At 44.1% G+C, this 15,926-nt stretch overlaps 2 protein-coding genes and 1 long non-coding RNA gene across 5 annotated transcripts; 2 read left to right on the top strand and 1 right to left on the bottom strand.

Moving 5' to 3' along the window:
- The first annotated feature begins 459 nt into the window (after positions 1-459).
- Positions 460-8,318, top strand: zap70 (zeta chain of T cell receptor associated protein kinase 70). The gene is made up of 13 exons (XM_084693006.1): positions 460-521; positions 3,726-4,233; positions 4,454-4,614; positions 4,853-4,991; positions 5,350-5,434; positions 5,612-5,634; positions 5,737-5,776; positions 6,029-6,239; positions 6,571-6,777; positions 6,874-7,066; positions 7,198-7,338; positions 7,538-7,650; positions 7,912-8,318. The coding sequence occupies exons 2-13, from the start codon at positions 3,832-3,834 to the stop codon at positions 8,030-8,032; spliced, it is 1,836 nt and encodes a 611-aa protein (XP_084549132.1). The 5' UTR covers positions 460-521; positions 3,726-3,831; the 3' UTR covers positions 8,033-8,318.
- LOC146221254 (uncharacterized) lies at positions 3,306-15,781 on the bottom strand. Its single transcript, XR_014750791.1, has 3 exons — positions 15,223-15,781; positions 7,894-8,028; positions 3,306-3,382 (listed from the first exon to the last, which is right to left on the bottom strand). It is a non-coding gene; the product is annotated as an uncharacterized LOC146221254 (long non-coding RNA).
- mob3a (MOB kinase activator 3A) lies at positions 8,537-12,260 on the top strand. Of its 3 annotated transcripts, none has more exons than XM_084693018.1 (4): positions 8,537-8,705; positions 9,729-10,301; positions 11,140-11,342; positions 11,624-12,260. In XM_084693018.1, exons 2-4 carry the CDS (start codon positions 9,884-9,886, stop codon positions 11,651-11,653), a joined length of 651 nt encoding a protein of 216 aa, XP_084549144.1. In that variant the 5' UTR covers positions 8,537-8,705; positions 9,729-9,883; the 3' UTR covers positions 11,654-12,260. The 3 variants fall into 3 exon arrangements, with proteins under 3 accessions (XP_084549144.1, XP_084549146.1, XP_084549145.1); XM_084693020.1 differs by lacking the exon at positions 8,537-8,705 and adding an exon at positions 8,728-8,975; XM_084693019.1 differs by lacking the exon at positions 8,537-8,705 and adding an exon at positions 8,728-8,984.
- Positions 15,782-15,926: the final 145 nt, after the last annotated feature.

Genomic DNA, 15,926 nt, shown 5'->3' with positions numbered 1-15,926 from the left:
CGTAGTGCGTTTGTGTGTTCACACCCATTGTCGTGGGGGAGGGGTGGGGGGGGGGCACTGCTTCCAAGTGAATATAGACATCTGTGTTTCCGTCATCTGATACTGTAATGTTTTTCTGTCACTGTGTATGAGTTTGACCATGAACCAAACTGATCCAAGACTTTAATTGCATAGAGATAAACAGGTAAGCTGTATTACTGTTAGGATTCCAGGGCAGATTCTTAATCAACCTACATCGTTTTCCAGCACCCTATCATGCTTTGGTTTCTGTCGCCTTCACAGAGAATAGCTCTCCCTCTCTCTCTCTCTCTCTCTCTCTCTCTCTCTCTCTCTCTCTCTCTCTCTCTCTCTCTCTCTCTCTCTCTACCCTCTCTCTCTCTACCCTCTTTCCTCTCTCTCTACCCTCTCCCTCTGTCTTTCTCTCTCTCTCTCTCTCTCTCTCTTTATCTTTGAAGACATCAAACAAACACCCACGTCAACATACACACTTCTACCTAATCTTTCAGATCCTGTGAAGCAAGGTTGGTGAGTGGCCTATACGTGTATTATTGAGATCTTGGATTACCATGTATAGCCTAACATAAAAAATGCAAGAGTATATTTGTTGTAGAAAAAATACAAGACATATGTTAGCCTTAGACTTCCAATGACTACAGCCTCCTAGCAAAATATCTGATGTAGTTGTGACTGTTGAGTTCTCTGACTCCTAAAAGGACCAGTGAGTGTTCACCAGAGTGAATTGTGTCAATTTGGAAAGACAGTCACTGACATTCACCCCACGAGATCTTCTTTCAAACAACTGGTGTCTTAAAGCTTGTTAAAGTGATATTAGGAAACGGTAGCTCAATCAATATGAACTATTCCATAAATACTTGAAGTTCTGTTTGTGAATAATGAATACATTCATTTATTTACTTTAATTGTAAAAAAAGAAAGAAAGGAAAAAGAGACTTTGTAATGGATGAAATGTAACACTTCACCTCCTGTAAACCCCCGTTTAAATAGTGATCTACAACTATTGTTGTGACGTCGAGTCAAAGTTTATGAAGGCATAGAGTTGCGCATAAAGTCCTACATCAAAATTACTATCATAAAACTAAGAAGTGTATCTCTTGAACTAAAAAACTGTAGGGCAACTGAACTTGAACTGTGAAATGTAATTTATCTTAACTGAAGATTGTAGTTTAATAGAAGGCATTGGCATTAAAGTACATGTCACAATTATGTAAAATGTTTAATCAAAAGACCACGTGTGCCTCAAAAAGCATTGTCTGCAAACCTGTCTTGTTCAGATAAAAAACCACAATGTTCTCTGCAGTGTGGAGAAGACATTTTAACACCGGCTTGACAAGTACGATCAATATAAATAGTTCCCATCCATTGTATCTGGAAACTGAGTTCTAAAAAAGGTCAGGATTTGACACACCCTAGTTCTGTATGTGTTTATAACTGGTAACTGACATCTGTCATGTAAATAACTTTATACATTTCAGTGGGAGAGATAGTACAGGGAAACGTTATTCACATACATGGTAAGAATATGAATAGAAATATGAGTAATGGATTGAATAGGATTGTAATATTAATTGTGGTTTTTCAATATTTTAATGTTGCTATCTGGTTTATTCTATTGTGTATTACTTACAGTACACACTTGAATGTCCCGATTACTGATAAAAAGAAACGGAATTGAGTTTTAAACTTGGAGCCAGTGTAAAGGGACTCCTTTCAGGGTCATTTGGTTCAGTCGGGGCCCTCGGGTGTTCCCGTCCCCACCACCGGCTGCAAAGACCAGGCTCAGTCAGAGCCCAGTACCCTACTGCTGGGGGAACGAGGGGGGCACAGCTGTTTCTGATGTGGCGTTAATGTGCTGTGGGAAAACAGTCGTTAGACTGGAGTGTAGCTATAATGTTCGACTATCAACAGCACGTTTAATGTTTCCGAGCATTTGTAAAAATGCAGATGCAGTTAATATTCCATTGCACTGCTGCGCGGTTTTACTCGAAAGTTTTTTTCAAGATCGCTCTTTAACGTCAAGCTGAGAGGAAATGTTCTATTGGTTGGTTGTTTTTTAAGCTCAAAAAGAATATTTATGTGGATATGTGACAAGATGTGGTGTTGTCAGAAGTCTTTGGGGTCAGCGTTCATCTTGGCAGAGAGTTCACGCGGTACAGCAACGCAGGGCCTGCGTGGTCTAAAGCACAGCGAATATTTATGTTTTGATCAAGTACTTTTAGCGATACGTTCATGTTTTTTTGTCGATGCCTTGTCTCATAAATTAAAAGGAGTAAATGTAGGACCTTTCACTGTCAACAACTCTGACTGCCACTGCATCGACAGATCGGATCATTTGTGTCAAGATCACATCAGTCTCATGGGAACTAGATCTGGGCTCACTTCTCAAGTAGTGAAAGCGTGAAATGTAGTTCACACAAAAACCAAGAACCTATCGCTTTTTATCCATCATATAAACAAATCGCATCCTCAACACTGTGGGCCTGATAACTTGACAGCTGAGCACACCGCTGCATTTCCCTTTGCTGTGGTGAGAGGTGGGTTTGCAGGCCTATGGCTAAGCTGGGATGAGTGTGTGTTGTGGCTAGCTGTGGCTCTGTGTGCGAGTCCTCCCACGCTGAGGTCAGCGTGGTACACTTGTGCATCCAGGAAACTGTGGTTGAGTCTGGCAACACTTCAACACTGCAAGTGGGTAGTTTTATCTTCAGGACCCTCAGAGAACCAGGATTTCAAACATCTACCGGTTAGGGTTAGAGTTGATGTAGTGGCCTGAGCCAGGCCTGTGCTTGTGAATGTCAAACGTACAACAACAAGCTGGTGGAGAGCTAGTTGGGGTGCCTAGAAAGGGAAAAATTACATTTTAGTCATTAGTCAAATCCCCTTAACTATTAGTCACATACACAGTGGAAAAAATGTGGTGTCTGAAACTTTCCAAATCTCAAACGGGGTAAAAAAATATGAGGGAAAAGTGACGGCATTACCCACATGATTATTCAGGGGGAGAAAAACGACAGCAGTCACCTCTACATTAAGTTACATCCCTTGTGCGTTTGGCTCTCATCCTGTCAATAAAATGTCTTTGCTGGTGTCGTGCTGTGTGATGACACTCATCTGTTTGTCACCCACCAACAGGCATTTTCCACTTGCTATCTCACATCAACAAAGTAAACTCAGCAGACACAACATTCTTGAAGTTTGCCTTGTACCCCTGTAGTATTGTGAAGTATAATTGTGAATCGTGTGGTCAAGGACTCAAGCATTTAATTCGTCTTTCGTAAAGTACGTTTTTATTCATATTGAGTCTCTTCGTGGAAATTGCCAACCAGTGCACTGGAAAGTGTCAGGAACGTTCTAGAACCCAAAGCACCTGTTGAACGGAAGAGTGTGAAACAGACATGAGTTTCTAGCCGGGGGGGGGGGGGGGGGGTGGGGGGGGGCGGTGGGGGTGGGTTGAAGCTTCCTGTTGTGGCTGTGTTTCAGTGCCTGCCTGGGTTGCTGCAGAAAAGCAAGCACCTTTCTCTTTACAACGCACACACACACACACACAAGTCAATCCACAAACGGCCCGAATGGAGTATTAGGAAGCGTCACAATCACAACCGCAGTGCAATAACACAGTAATGAAAACGAGTTGACGCCGTGTTTACGTGTCATAAACAGTCTTTCTATCCTCCTCTCTCTCTCTCTCTCTCGTTCCTCTCCTTGCGTAGGCAGAGATCTTATCTAAGGCACCTTCACCCTCACATCCACAGTGCCTCGGCAGCAGTCTCCTCTCCCTCCGCCTGACAGCACGCCGCCGCCGCCACCACCACCGCCATGATTGACGCCGCGGCCGACCTGCCCTTCTTCTACGGCAGCATCAGCCGCTCGGAGGCCGAGGAGCAGCTGAAGCTGGCGGGCATGGCCGACGGCCTCTTCCTGCTCCGCCAGTGCCTGCGCAGCCTGGGAGGCTACGTGGTGTCGCTGGTCTGGAGCCTGGAGTTCAACCACTACACCGTGGAGAAGCAGATGAACGGGACCTACTGCATCTTAGGGGGGAAGTCTCACTGCGGCCCGGCCGAGCTGTGCGAGTACTACAGCAAGGATCCGGACGGCCTGGTGTGCACCCTGAGGAAGCCCTGCCTGCGCCCGCCCGACATGCCCATACGCACCGGCGTCTTCGACAGCCTGAAGGACAACATGCTGAGGGAGTACGTACGCCAGACCTGGAACCTGGAGGTGAGCTTTCGGAGACGGGCGTGGGGGCCCCCGCCGATGGACGGAGCTCCCTCGGAAGCAAGATTTACGAGGGGGTTGACTGTGAATAGTTATGGATGTCTTGTTGGTTATGTGGAGTCGATGCTGTGTCATTCAGTCTGTTTCGTCTGTGTGTGTGTGTCTGGCCTGGCTTTCTCTGTGTGTGTGTGTGTGTGTGGTGTGTCCGTTCACCCATCCACAGGGGGAACCCATGGAGCAGGCGATCCTCAACCAGGCACCCCAGCTGGAGAGGCTGATCGCCATCACCGCCCACGAGAAGATGCCGTGGTTCCACGGCAAAATCCCTCGCATCGAGGGCGAGAGGCGGCTGTACTCCGGGGCCCAGCCGGACGGCAAGTTCCTGTGAGTACCACTGCCGTCATCGAAGCCTTACCACCATACAGTCACATCTGCCTACAGTGTCGGGTGTGAATGTCCCCTGGGGTTAGGCCAATGTTGTTCACGTGAATGCACAACGATACACTGTTGTTGTTGTTGTTGTTGTTGTGTCTAAGTTGTGTGTGTCTGCGATATTTGCCGTAAATGTCTCCTGTAGTTTGTGAGTTGTGTGGATGTACATTGACGTCGATGTGTTCTCCAGAGTGAGGGAGAGAGAAGAAGCCGGAACGTTTGCGCTGTCGTTAGTGTACGGAAAGACTGTGTACCACTACCAGATTCTCCACGACAAGTCCGGAAAGTTCTCGATACCAGACGGAACCAAGTTTGACACGGTCTGGCAGGTAGGGCCCTCCTCTGCTCCCTCGTCAACCTGGTGCAACAAGCCGGAAAGCATTTGTGGCACTTTTGCACAGTCAGTGTGGTATAAATGACTGCTATTCTGGCATGCTCTGACCTGACCTCTCTTTTAATGTATCACTCTCTTTCTCTTACTATGTCTATCTACATATCTGTCTGTCTGTCTCTCTCTGTCTCTCTCACTCACTCACTCTCACTCTCTCTCTCTCTCTCTCACTCTCACTCACTCTCTCTCTCTCTCTCTCTCTCTCTCTCTCTCTCTCTCTCTCTCACTCACTCTCTCTCTCTCTCTCTCTCTCTCTCTCTCTCTCTCTCTCTCTCTCTGTCTCTGGTTCTCTGCAGCTGGTTGAGTATTTGAAGATGAAGCCTGACGGCCTTGTGGCAGTATTGAGAGAAGCGTGTCAGAACCGCCACAACACGTCTGAACGTACGATATAAACATTAATTTATTATTATTTATTACTGATTCTGTAACCTAAATATCGACTCTCATTGACATGTGAACTGTATTAGTACATTGTGAACTGTGTTTTACGTGTGGTTAATATGTTAACTTTGTCCTAAGTAAATCTCTGTTTCTTTTACTTTTGTTGTTGATCTATAGAGACTCCTGTTGTTCCAGCCGTAGTAAGCATGCTGTTCATTACTTTTTGGGTTATTCTCTGCTATTTCTAGCATTATAGCACAACAAACATTATAACTAACATCATACGTCCTTTTCCATTTCAGAGGCGATCTCGGCAAAATGGATACACACCTCCCCCTGGTGGTTAGTTGCTGACAGTGCATGTTGCAAACCTGTAAACTTGGAAATGCGCCAAAAACACAAAATTCACTTAATTTATACATTCATTTGTGATTTACTATCTTGTGATTTATCATCTCGTTTGTAAAATTTCAAAACGGTTCTATTGGTTAACACAGGACGCCGTTAAGGTATTCTGCATAGGTAATCATCTCACCCCGTGTCTTAGAGAATTGCCTTGATGTTGATGTTAGACATTATGATCCTTGCTTCCAGTTACTCTGTCTGCAACCACGGAAACCAGATCCACGCTTCTGGAGCGTGACCTGCTGCCCATGGACTGCAACGAGTTTGCCAACCCTTACCACAACCCCAACGACCTCAAGAAGTTTTACATCAACCGGGATCAGCTAATGATAGATGAGGTGGAGCTGGGCTCCGGCAACTTCGGCTGTGTCAAGAAAGGAGTCCTCATAACGAGCGATAAGTAAGGAAGAGCACGGGTTCAAGGCGGGACACCGTTACTGTTTAACATCAGTAGGGTTGGTCGTGCCCACCGTCGAGCCGCAATACATTTACACTTACATTTGGTAGACGCTCTTTATCCAGAGCGACTTACAGTGAGTACAGGGACATTCTCCCCGAGGCAAGTAGGGTGAAGTGCCTTGCCCAAGGACACAACGTCATTTTTCCCGGCCGGGAATCAAACCGGCAACCTTCTGACTAATAGCCCGATTCCCTAACCACTCAGCCATCTGACCCCGCCCAACCCCAAATACAAGCAACCTCATGTGTGTGTGTGTGTGTGTTGGTTGCAGGGCGCAGATCGACGTGGCCATCAAGGTGCTGAAGAACGAGAACGAGATGGTGGTAAAGGACGAGATGATGCGGGAGGCTGAGATCATGCACCAGCTGAGTAACCCCTACATCGTGCGCATGCTGGGCCTGTGCAAGGCCGAGAGCCTGATGCTCGTCATGGAGATGGCCTCCGCGGGGCCCCTCAACAAGTTCCTCTCAGGCCACAAGTACGGCGGAACGACCAAAGGGACTCATTCAGCGGTGTTCGGGGTGATGAACGAGGTACGTGTTGAGTGACTCTGTTTCCTGTTTGTCTGTCACAGGGACACGGTGAAGGTTGAGAACATAGTGACCCTGATGCACCAAGTATCGATGGGAATGAAGTATTTGGAAGAGAAAAACTTTGTGCACAGAGACCTGGCTGCTCGCAACGTCTTATTGGTCAACGCCCAGTTTGCCAAGATAAGTGACTTTGGCCTGTCAAAGGCTTTGGGAGCCGACGACAACTATTACAAGGTAACGATTGGTCTCTTGTGTTGTGTGATGTCATTCTTTGTCATCGACTATCAGCTTCATCCCCAGCTCCAACTTTAAACATTTGATATGTGTATACGTGTGTGTATACGTGTGTGGGTGTGTGTACATAGGCACGTACAGCAGGAAAATGGCCACTGAAGTGGTACGCTCCAGAATGTATGAACTTCCACAAGTTCTCCAGCAAAAGTGATGCTTGGAGCTTCGGGGTAACCATGTGGGAAGCCTTTTCCTACGGAGGGAAACCGTACAAGGTAGGCTGACAGCCCCCAGCTGCGTCCCCCAACCGTACAAGGTAGGCTGACAGCCCCCAGCTGCGTCCCACATGCTGGTGACGGGCCAGACTCGAATGGGACTAGAACTTTGACAGTCAGTTCATTCGTGTCTGTAGTGTGTATAGTTGAATGGTGATCAGGGCTAGGGTTTAATTTGTGTCTCTGTGTAACCGGGCAGAAAATGAAAGGTCCAGAGGTGATTGCATTCATAGCCAGTGGGAAACGCATGGATTGTCCACCTGGATGCCCTGAGAGGATGTACGCTCTGATGAAGGACTGCTGGACGTACAAGTGAGACCAATGCTTCTCCCGCCGTTCATTATTTTACATATATCACGCATCGCTTACAGATGAATACATATTTAAATAAGATCAAAATCACTACCGGGTTCATTATTTGACATCACAGACTATTCAGTATTGAAGTGAGACCAAATACTTACCAAATGCAATCTCTTGACCTGCCGTCAGTTGCTCATCGAGCAGTACCCATCCCATAATACTAACCTTCCTCTCCCATCCCATAATACTGACCTGTTGTCGTCTCCCCAGGCACGAGGACAGACCAGGCTTCGTGAAGGTGGAGGAGCAGATGAGGTCTTACCACTACTCCATATCCAGCAAGGCCCAGATGGAAGAGGGAGCACTTGCATCTGTCCCCCGTCTCAACTAGAGGAGGGGGGGACGACAAGAGACACTCTGTCTCAGCTCAGCACTGAACATTCTTTCACAGAGACAAAGCTCAACTTAGACACAGCTTCTGCAACTGCACACTGAGGGCTTCCGCAGCAAGGCTCTTATAGCCCCCCCCCCCAGGCCCCCCCAAGCCTTCTTATTAATGTTTGTGTTTGGAGTAATGTGCCATAATTACACATGTACAGCTGTTCAGCAAGCATTCCGTGATATTTGTAGAAAAGTTATTCTCAGCAACAAAAATAAAATTATTTTTTGTCAACATACTATTCTGTAATGTATAGCTGTAATGTTTAATTAACATAGTGTGTGTGTGTGGGGGGGGGCGGGCGGGCGGGGGGTTCTGGTATATGGGTTTATAACATGCACACACACCCTCATTCACATGGGTACTGAACGGAACATATTGGAGCGGCTAAGCTTCTCTGAGCTGGTACTCAGATGGTGTTACAGTGACGTATGATCAAAGGAAGTTCTTCTCTGTCACAGGGAGGAGCTAGTTTAAGTTTACCTAATAAAGTATTGTATTGTACTATGTTTGATACTGTACATGTACTATAATGCAGCCCCAGTTATTTCGCGATATCTCAAAAAGGACTCGGGAGTGTTAATTTACTCTAGGAATCATCTCAAGAAACAGGAAAGCGGAACAAGTAAGTTCGGGGAAAGTGCCTCGGTATAAGCCTGACATTTCGTCACCGTTACTTTAAGGGTGTAACGTAATTGTAAACTGTATTTTACTAAAAGTAGTCGTTAAAACAACAGAAATAGAACGTCAACATTTCGGAGGCGAACCGTCTTTTAGTAATGTCACGTTCTCTGTTTAAGGCGGCTAAAGAATCAACAAGTAGCCCATGATTGATCTCCATTTTAACGTCACGAATACATAGCCGTCGTCACCCGACCAGTTTTCCTCGACAATTGTTAGCTCAGTATGTTTGTTGTTGACATTTGTACGCATATTTACTTTGTTCAGATGTTCAGCGGTTACGTAGCTAAGATGTAGCCATTGTGACTTGTAAATGCAATGCTAACTTTGCTGTCAATTTGCGCTGGATTTCTCTGCCATAATAGCGTGCAGAGGAAATAGGAAATGACTCATTAGACCTAGCTATAGCTACTCGTTACTGTCATTTGTGTCAAAATAGTTGGTGTAGTAGGCCGCGACAATGGGTGCCGTTATTACGTGCTGTGCTGCTACAAGTTTTATGAGTGTGATTATATTATCGAAATATAGGAAATATCCTATCATACAAGACACTCACTGATCTCAAATGTATTACTTATTATTTGGCTACTGTAGGGATGAGAGATTTGCTCGGGGTTTAGATTTGATTGATCGATGTGATGTTCTGGTGCTTTAATTCGGCAGAGGATTGGCACTGGACTGTCAGTTTAACAGTTTGCATTTAAAGTGTAATGACTTGGTTTTTCGAATGTAAGCTTAGAACTGACACTGCCTATTCAGTATTGACTTTCAATGTGATTGGTAAAGTGATTACCAGAATACAGTGACGATTTTAATGAACACTAGTGTGATAACCAATAGTACAGTTTGAAATGTAACAAATATGATGATGAATCACAAATGATTTTCTTTTCAGGTATATTTCATGAGTTGAGAGAATAATGTAACCAAGTAGACCTGAACAACTCTCTCTTTCTCCCAAATACAGCACGCAGAAAGAAGCAAGAAGATAAAAGACAAGAAAAACCAACCCAAACATTTCCACCGTGGTCGTTTACACAACCTCTAACCTGGCACTGCTTTATAATATTTTTTTTAAATAAATAATTCCCCAGTAACACAAACACAGGGCCACGTGCAACAATGTCCCTGGCCTTGAAACAAGTCTTCAACAAAGACAGGACATTCCGGCCCAAGCGCAAATTCGAGCCAGGAACCCAGCGGTTCGAGCTGCACAAGAAGGCCCAGGCGTCGCTGAACGCCGGCCTGGACCTGAAGCAGGCCGTGCAGCTCCCGCACGGGGAAGATCTCAACGACTGGGTGGCGGTACACGTGGTGGACTTCTTCAACCGCATCAACCTCATCTACGGCACCGTCAGCGAGTCCTGCACCGATCAGACATGCCCGGTCATGTCCGGAGGGCCCAAGTACGAGTACCGCTGGCAGGACGAGCAAAAGTACAAGAAACCCACCGCCGTGCCCGCCCCCAAGTACATGAGCCTCCTAATGGACTGGATCGAGGTACAGATCAACAACGAGCACATCTTCCCCACCAACGTCGGTGAGTGCTCAAGACGCTGGCAGGCATGCAGCTGCTGTGAGATTACTGGGGGGGGGGCGGGGGGGGGGGGGGGGGTGTAGCTTAGTGGTTAGAGCTGCCGATCAAGAGGCTGCAGGTTTGGATTCCCCCGCGTACTGTACGCCGCTTTGGGTGAAAGCATGTGCTACATTAAACAAGGGCGGGATGGCAGTTGTCTGGGTGACTGATAGTTAAGTGCTAAGTGCGTCCGACGATAGTGATAGCTAGGAGTTGTGCCGCGCTGCTTACATGATCCATAAACTAAGCCTTTCATTATGCACAAATGCACATCTACCCACTGCCATGCATAACTTAGCATCTGACTCGCTAGCCAAACATCCCAGCAATGCCTTTTGAAGGGTGTACAGTGGGCTATGAATAGCATGTGTCCTCTGGAAAGGAGGCCTGAAATACCATTTGATTAGTGCTAAGCTAAAACAAATAACTGATTTATTCAGTTGATGAAAAGCTTGTTACCTGTCCGAGGGGATATTTAGAGCCTGGCATGTGATTCATGTGATCAGTGAATCGCCCACAACATTCTTTTGGCTTCAACTTAAAGGATGGGTTTAAAGAGGTTGTGTAGACCGACACCAAACACCCTCTTTCACATTTGATTCATTCAGCAGATGCTTTTAATTGAAGCGACAAACAGAAAGTGCCGAACGAGAGTAGAGCCCAAAATCTGACTTGGACCCACAAACATGCTTTTCTGTTTTGGGACACACATCAATCTGTCTTCTTTTTTCCACTCCTCTCTCTCCCCCCTCCCTCCTCTTTCCCCTCTATCTCTGCCCTCCATCTCTCTTTCTATTTGAAGGTACTCCCTTTCCCAAGACCTTCATGCAGGTAGCAAAGAAGATCTTGTCGCGCCTGTTCCGTGTGTTCGTCCACGTCTACATCCACCACTTTGATCGCGTTAGTCAGATGGGCGCCGAAGCCCACGTCAACACCTGCTACAAGCACTTCTACTACTTTGTGACCGAGTTCAACCTCACCGATCACAAGGAGCTGGAGCCGCTGGTGAGTGGGACAGATTTGAAAACTTTACATTTCGTCAAAAATTTTCATTTTGTCAATTAGCCAGACGCTCTGATCAAGAGCGACTTACAGTAAGTCTGTAAGGCTTGAAGCAGGATGAAGTGCTGTGCCGGGAATCGAACCGGCAACCTTCTGATTAATAGTCCAATTCCCTAACCGCTCAGCCATCTGACCCCATCTGACCCCAACTATAATACTTTAGATCCAGGTGCTTGTGATAAGCTTTGTGCTTGTTCTAACACTGCTTTTTACTTCTCCCGCAGAAAGAGATGACATCACGTATGTGTCATTGAGAGAGTCCCACTGACCAGCTGAGGCTGTTCTCACACGCAAGACCAGAAGAAGTAGATAAGGCAGACCGAATTGAAAGAGTCTTTATTTTTTATAAGCAAAGTACTGTAGTCTATTTTAACCATGTAGGTTTAACCAAGAATCTCTCTCTCTCTTTGTAATTTTTTTTGTTTGTTGCATATTTGATCAAAGTACAGTATTAAGGGATATGTCTTTGTGGATGCCTTTTTAATTTTGAATCTGAAGCATTCCTGTTATTAGTTTGTTCTCCTTTCTACATAGAACCTGTGTGATTGTACATACAGTATCTAAGATGTTAGTATGTATTAAATGTACCAGTGTTCTACTCAATAATCTGTGTTTTATGTATGTTGTTGTTAAGCTTTTAGTTGTTTTTTCCCCCCAAATTACCATGCAATTTTTTACAGTTGAATTTACATTTCAGTACACACCATTGCATTGTGTGTGAATTACTGGAGGGCATAGTTTCATAGACAATAGCTGATTTTGTGTGTGTGTGTTTTTGTTGTTTGTTTTTTAGAACTGGAACTATCTTAACTTGCACTTTCCCTGTGCAGTCACACATTTTCAATACACCATTTCTAAGTATTCGTTTTATGTCTATTGTGTTCAGAATATACAGAGTTTGGGATGTATGATCTCCATACCTTTATTATTTGTATTTAATGCAGGATGTAGTTTATTCTGAGTATGTTAAACTTGCATAGCGCAGAGTGAGGTCAGACGTAGGCCAAACTACCGTCACAGTTAGAAGTCAGTGACCGCTTCCGTCCAGCAGGGGGCATAAGACGCACAGGGGTCAATAGATTCCACTGTCACGTAATCCTTCACATCCTGACCTTGCCAGTGAGCAAGTAAAGCAAAGCTAAAACCATGATTCAGGTTAATGGTTTCACTAATCCAGTTATGCAAGAAACTGGACTGTTCCATTATGAATACAGAGACTTGTTTGTGCATCCCCAGTAATTGTTTCTTACGAACTGTAATCCTAGTTTGCCTTGGCCAAATGGACCGGAGCATACTATAAGGTCGAAATTCCCCCAAGAATCAAAGGATACATAATAAGGGCAAGAGGAAATACTTTACAGTGTTACTGCCTCAAGTATGCCTACATTACAGTCTGCTCTTAACCCTGCTCAGTGAAGTTCAATAAAAAGGTTGATAATAAATATGAATCAATGCGTGTATAGTGCTTGGCATTATGACAACATCAATTACTGGGTCATAAATATCTCGATTTAAGCGAGCATGAACTAAGAAGATGAGACCAATTTCCTTTGAGAAAAATCCCCTATAGATCCAGTGACAGTGCTACGTGTGAGACGAGAAATTTGCTGGGGTTAGGCTCACCCATCTCCTGTTTTCTGGAATAGTCCAGACTAGACTACAGGGCCCTCGAGGTAACGGGAATTGTTAAGGCGGAGCAACGAATGCACCATAAGGGGCGGGATATAGAAAAGGAATTTCAACACGGCCAATCAGGAAGAGGCTTACTCAACGGCGACTGAGTTCCTGCAATGTCACTGTCTGTGCTTAAATTGTTTGAAGGCAAGTATTGTTTATACATACTGTTGGATTGCATGTTTTTTTGGCTGTAATTCAGTCCCCAAATGTTTGACTAAGATTACACACCCTGACGGAGCCTTGCAAGTCAGTTACATCATGCATTTCGTTGAATTCCGGAGCCAACATTTGTTTTACCATATCCATTAGATAGCATTGTGTGTATATCGGAAATTAGACTTTAGTTCAGACCACCAAAATAATGATAAATAAATAAGTATATACATAAGATAATTGTGGTTGTCTACTTAGTGTTATATACAGTAGGCTATAACAACTGTATTTATTTTGACTAGTAATTGTATTCTTCCGGGAAAAAAAATCTGTCAATAGGGTACCTGTGTATCTGGGTCATTCAAAAATCAGAGGATTTGTGAGGGATTCATTCCTGTAAAACTTTGCAGCTCCAATGTGCACTTTGATAATCCATTCAAGTGTGCTGATTGATAACAGATAACTTTTGTTTGGTGTATTGACTAATCCTAAATGAGATTAGAAAAAATGTAGTTATGTAAGAATATTACCTATATTCAAAGTCCAATTTGAATATAGGTAACGTTGCAATGAAAAACCTCATGGCATGTCTCACTGTGAGTTAGTGAGAGTCCAGAGTTTCCCTACGTTCACAATAACCCAAACAAGCCCTTTGACATAGGATTTACAGTACTTGACAACGTGCAATTCACTTGACATGTTGACTTGAAGGCAGCAGTAGCACTCCCCTTCAAACAGATGTGGATACCACTCCCCTCTTCTGGAAAATGAATTCTAACAGCGTTTCCAGGAAGTTAAAAGTGTGTACAACTCTGTGAACTGGATACACAGAGCATGTAAGTTGCCTACATGTAATAGAATAGGATTGACAGGGGCAGCATGTTTATTACTGTAGTTGACAGTGATAAACAAACACATACAAACAGAAACTCACTGTACACGCATTGGGTAGACAGTTAGCACATCAATACAATGCAACCATTCATCCATATTACACAAATATGTAGTCCTTTTTCTAACTAGCATTACATTACCACGTTTCCCTATAGTTTTCCCAAATATGTTGTCTACTTATGTTATAGTATTCAGCTATGACATATTATAATAATATTGTGGTAATAACGAATGTGGAAGGCTCTAATAAAAAAGATATCTGCCTTGCATCACTCATGGGGTTTAGAGCAGCAGCATAGTGCAACAATACCATCAACTGCTGTGGTTGTTGTCAATAGAGACACACCTTCGGAACAGAGCCAATCTCTACGCAGACAGGAATAGGCTCTCTCTGAAAAGTACCCCCCTATTCTGAACCCCATTCAGCTCCATGGTGGAATGAAGTTGTTACAGGAAGCCCTTTACGATGTATGACCCTGTCCCTGTTGACTTGTAGTAGTTCAGCCCCCCTCTTTAGAACGGGGGCTTGTTTTTGCATCATGTGGTGTAGCCAAAGTAGCAGCCAAGAACTTTGTGTAATGTTTGCTGGAGGAAGGCCAATGTTTAGGGCCTGGCCAAAGGGGCCAGAGATGGAGGAACTATCAGTTGCAGTCACAAGATGTTCTCTTCTGCAAAACAAACCTTACAAGGAAGCCAATTCATGTGTTTGAAGGCAATGGTATCAAATAATAAGAAAGCCAATTGTTTTACATCCAAAAGGATAGTGCAGTCATATTTTGAAAAAATAACTTTTGAAATGGAGGATTTGTAGAAACATTCCTGAAATGATTTCTAGGAACAGTCTTTCCACAGCGGGTCATTAAAGGTTCAAAAGGGATTAATGATCCAGGTGTGTAATACTATTTAGTTGTTTAGTTACATTTTCTTTTTCACTAATCTTAAATCCAGTTACATTTAAAGCCAATATACCTTAGTCATTTACATAGAAGGACAACGTTTGAACTCTTGTCAATTCTCTTAGGCCTATCTAAAATTAAACTATAATATAACGCATGCACATTTTCCAGTTATTTCATTAGCGTTGTCATGAGAAACTTACCCTGCTGCTTTGGCACTTCCACAACAGTTTCAGAAAACGTGCCACCGGTCGCTCACGATTCACAAGACACCATACCACGGCGTTGTGCTGACAATATTTGAGGGGGTAGCAGACCTTACACATTCCTTTTCCTTCATCCCTGACTGGGATTTGATCAATAATCACCTCAATGCTTGTTTGGTGTGTTGCCATGCTGACACAGGTATATCCATTCATCTTGAATAATATAGGACGTGGTGATAGTGATATCACAATCTGAAAACAGACCCAGGATAGGAATGCCAATCTTGGCTTTCCCTCAACTTATATATTGACTTACATTACGAGGTGCATTACATAAATTGATTTAGAGTTAAATTACATAATGTATTGAGTTGTTGCGAGTAATTACATTTACAAACCAGAAACAGGTCACTTAATCCAAGTGTTGGGCTGGATGCCGTCTCTATCATTACACACTTTTACATTTCATTGCCCTTCACATCTCTGAACCCAGGAAAAGCAACTATGTATGAAAAGTATACAATGATAAAAATGAAAATGACTCGGGTTCAGCTTGAAAACCTTTTTTTTTCTTTTTCATAACCATAAAAGTGTCGAGCTCTCTGTGAAAAATGAAGGCGCAGAAGAAACATGAAGTGTGTAGGGATTGAAATGGAACAAAGCCACACCACCCACACGTCATCCTGTCTCATGGGCGAAAG

The sequence above is a fragment of the Hypomesus nipponensis genome, chromosome 26 (assembly GCF_054491055.1).
Source record: "Hypomesus nipponensis isolate SF chromosome 26, ASM5449105v1, whole genome shotgun sequence".
Lineage (NCBI taxonomy): Eukaryota > Metazoa > Chordata > Actinopteri > Osmeriformes > Osmeridae > Hypomesus > Hypomesus nipponensis.
Note: the sequence above shows the minus strand (reverse complement) of the source record. Positions and strands in the feature narration are given on the sequence as shown.

Excerpts from the sequence above, each read along its gene's own strand:
- zap70 (XM_084693006.1), top strand. The coding sequence starts at position 3,832 with ATGATTGACGCCGCGGCCGACCTGCCCTTCTTCTACGGCAGCATCAGC. Across the intron at positions 5,777-6,028 it reads ATACACACCTCCCCCTGGTG|TTACTCTGTCTGCAACCACG; the intron begins GTTAGTTGCTGA and ends CCTTGCTTCCAG. Across the intron at positions 7,067-7,197 it reads CCGACGACAACTATTACAAG|GCACGTACAGCAGGAAAATG; the intron begins GTAACGATTGGT and ends GTGTGTACATAG.
- mob3a (XM_084693018.1), top strand. The coding sequence starts at position 9,884 with ATGTCCCTGGCCTTGAAACAAGTCTTCAACAAAGACAGGACATTCCGG. Across the intron at positions 10,302-11,139 it reads CATCTTCCCCACCAACGTCG|GTACTCCCTTTCCCAAGACC; the intron begins GTGAGTGCTCAA and ends TTCTATTTGAAG. Across the intron at positions 11,343-11,623 it reads ACAAGGAGCTGGAGCCGCTG|AAAGAGATGACATCACGTAT; the intron begins GTGAGTGGGACA and ends CTTCTCCCGCAG.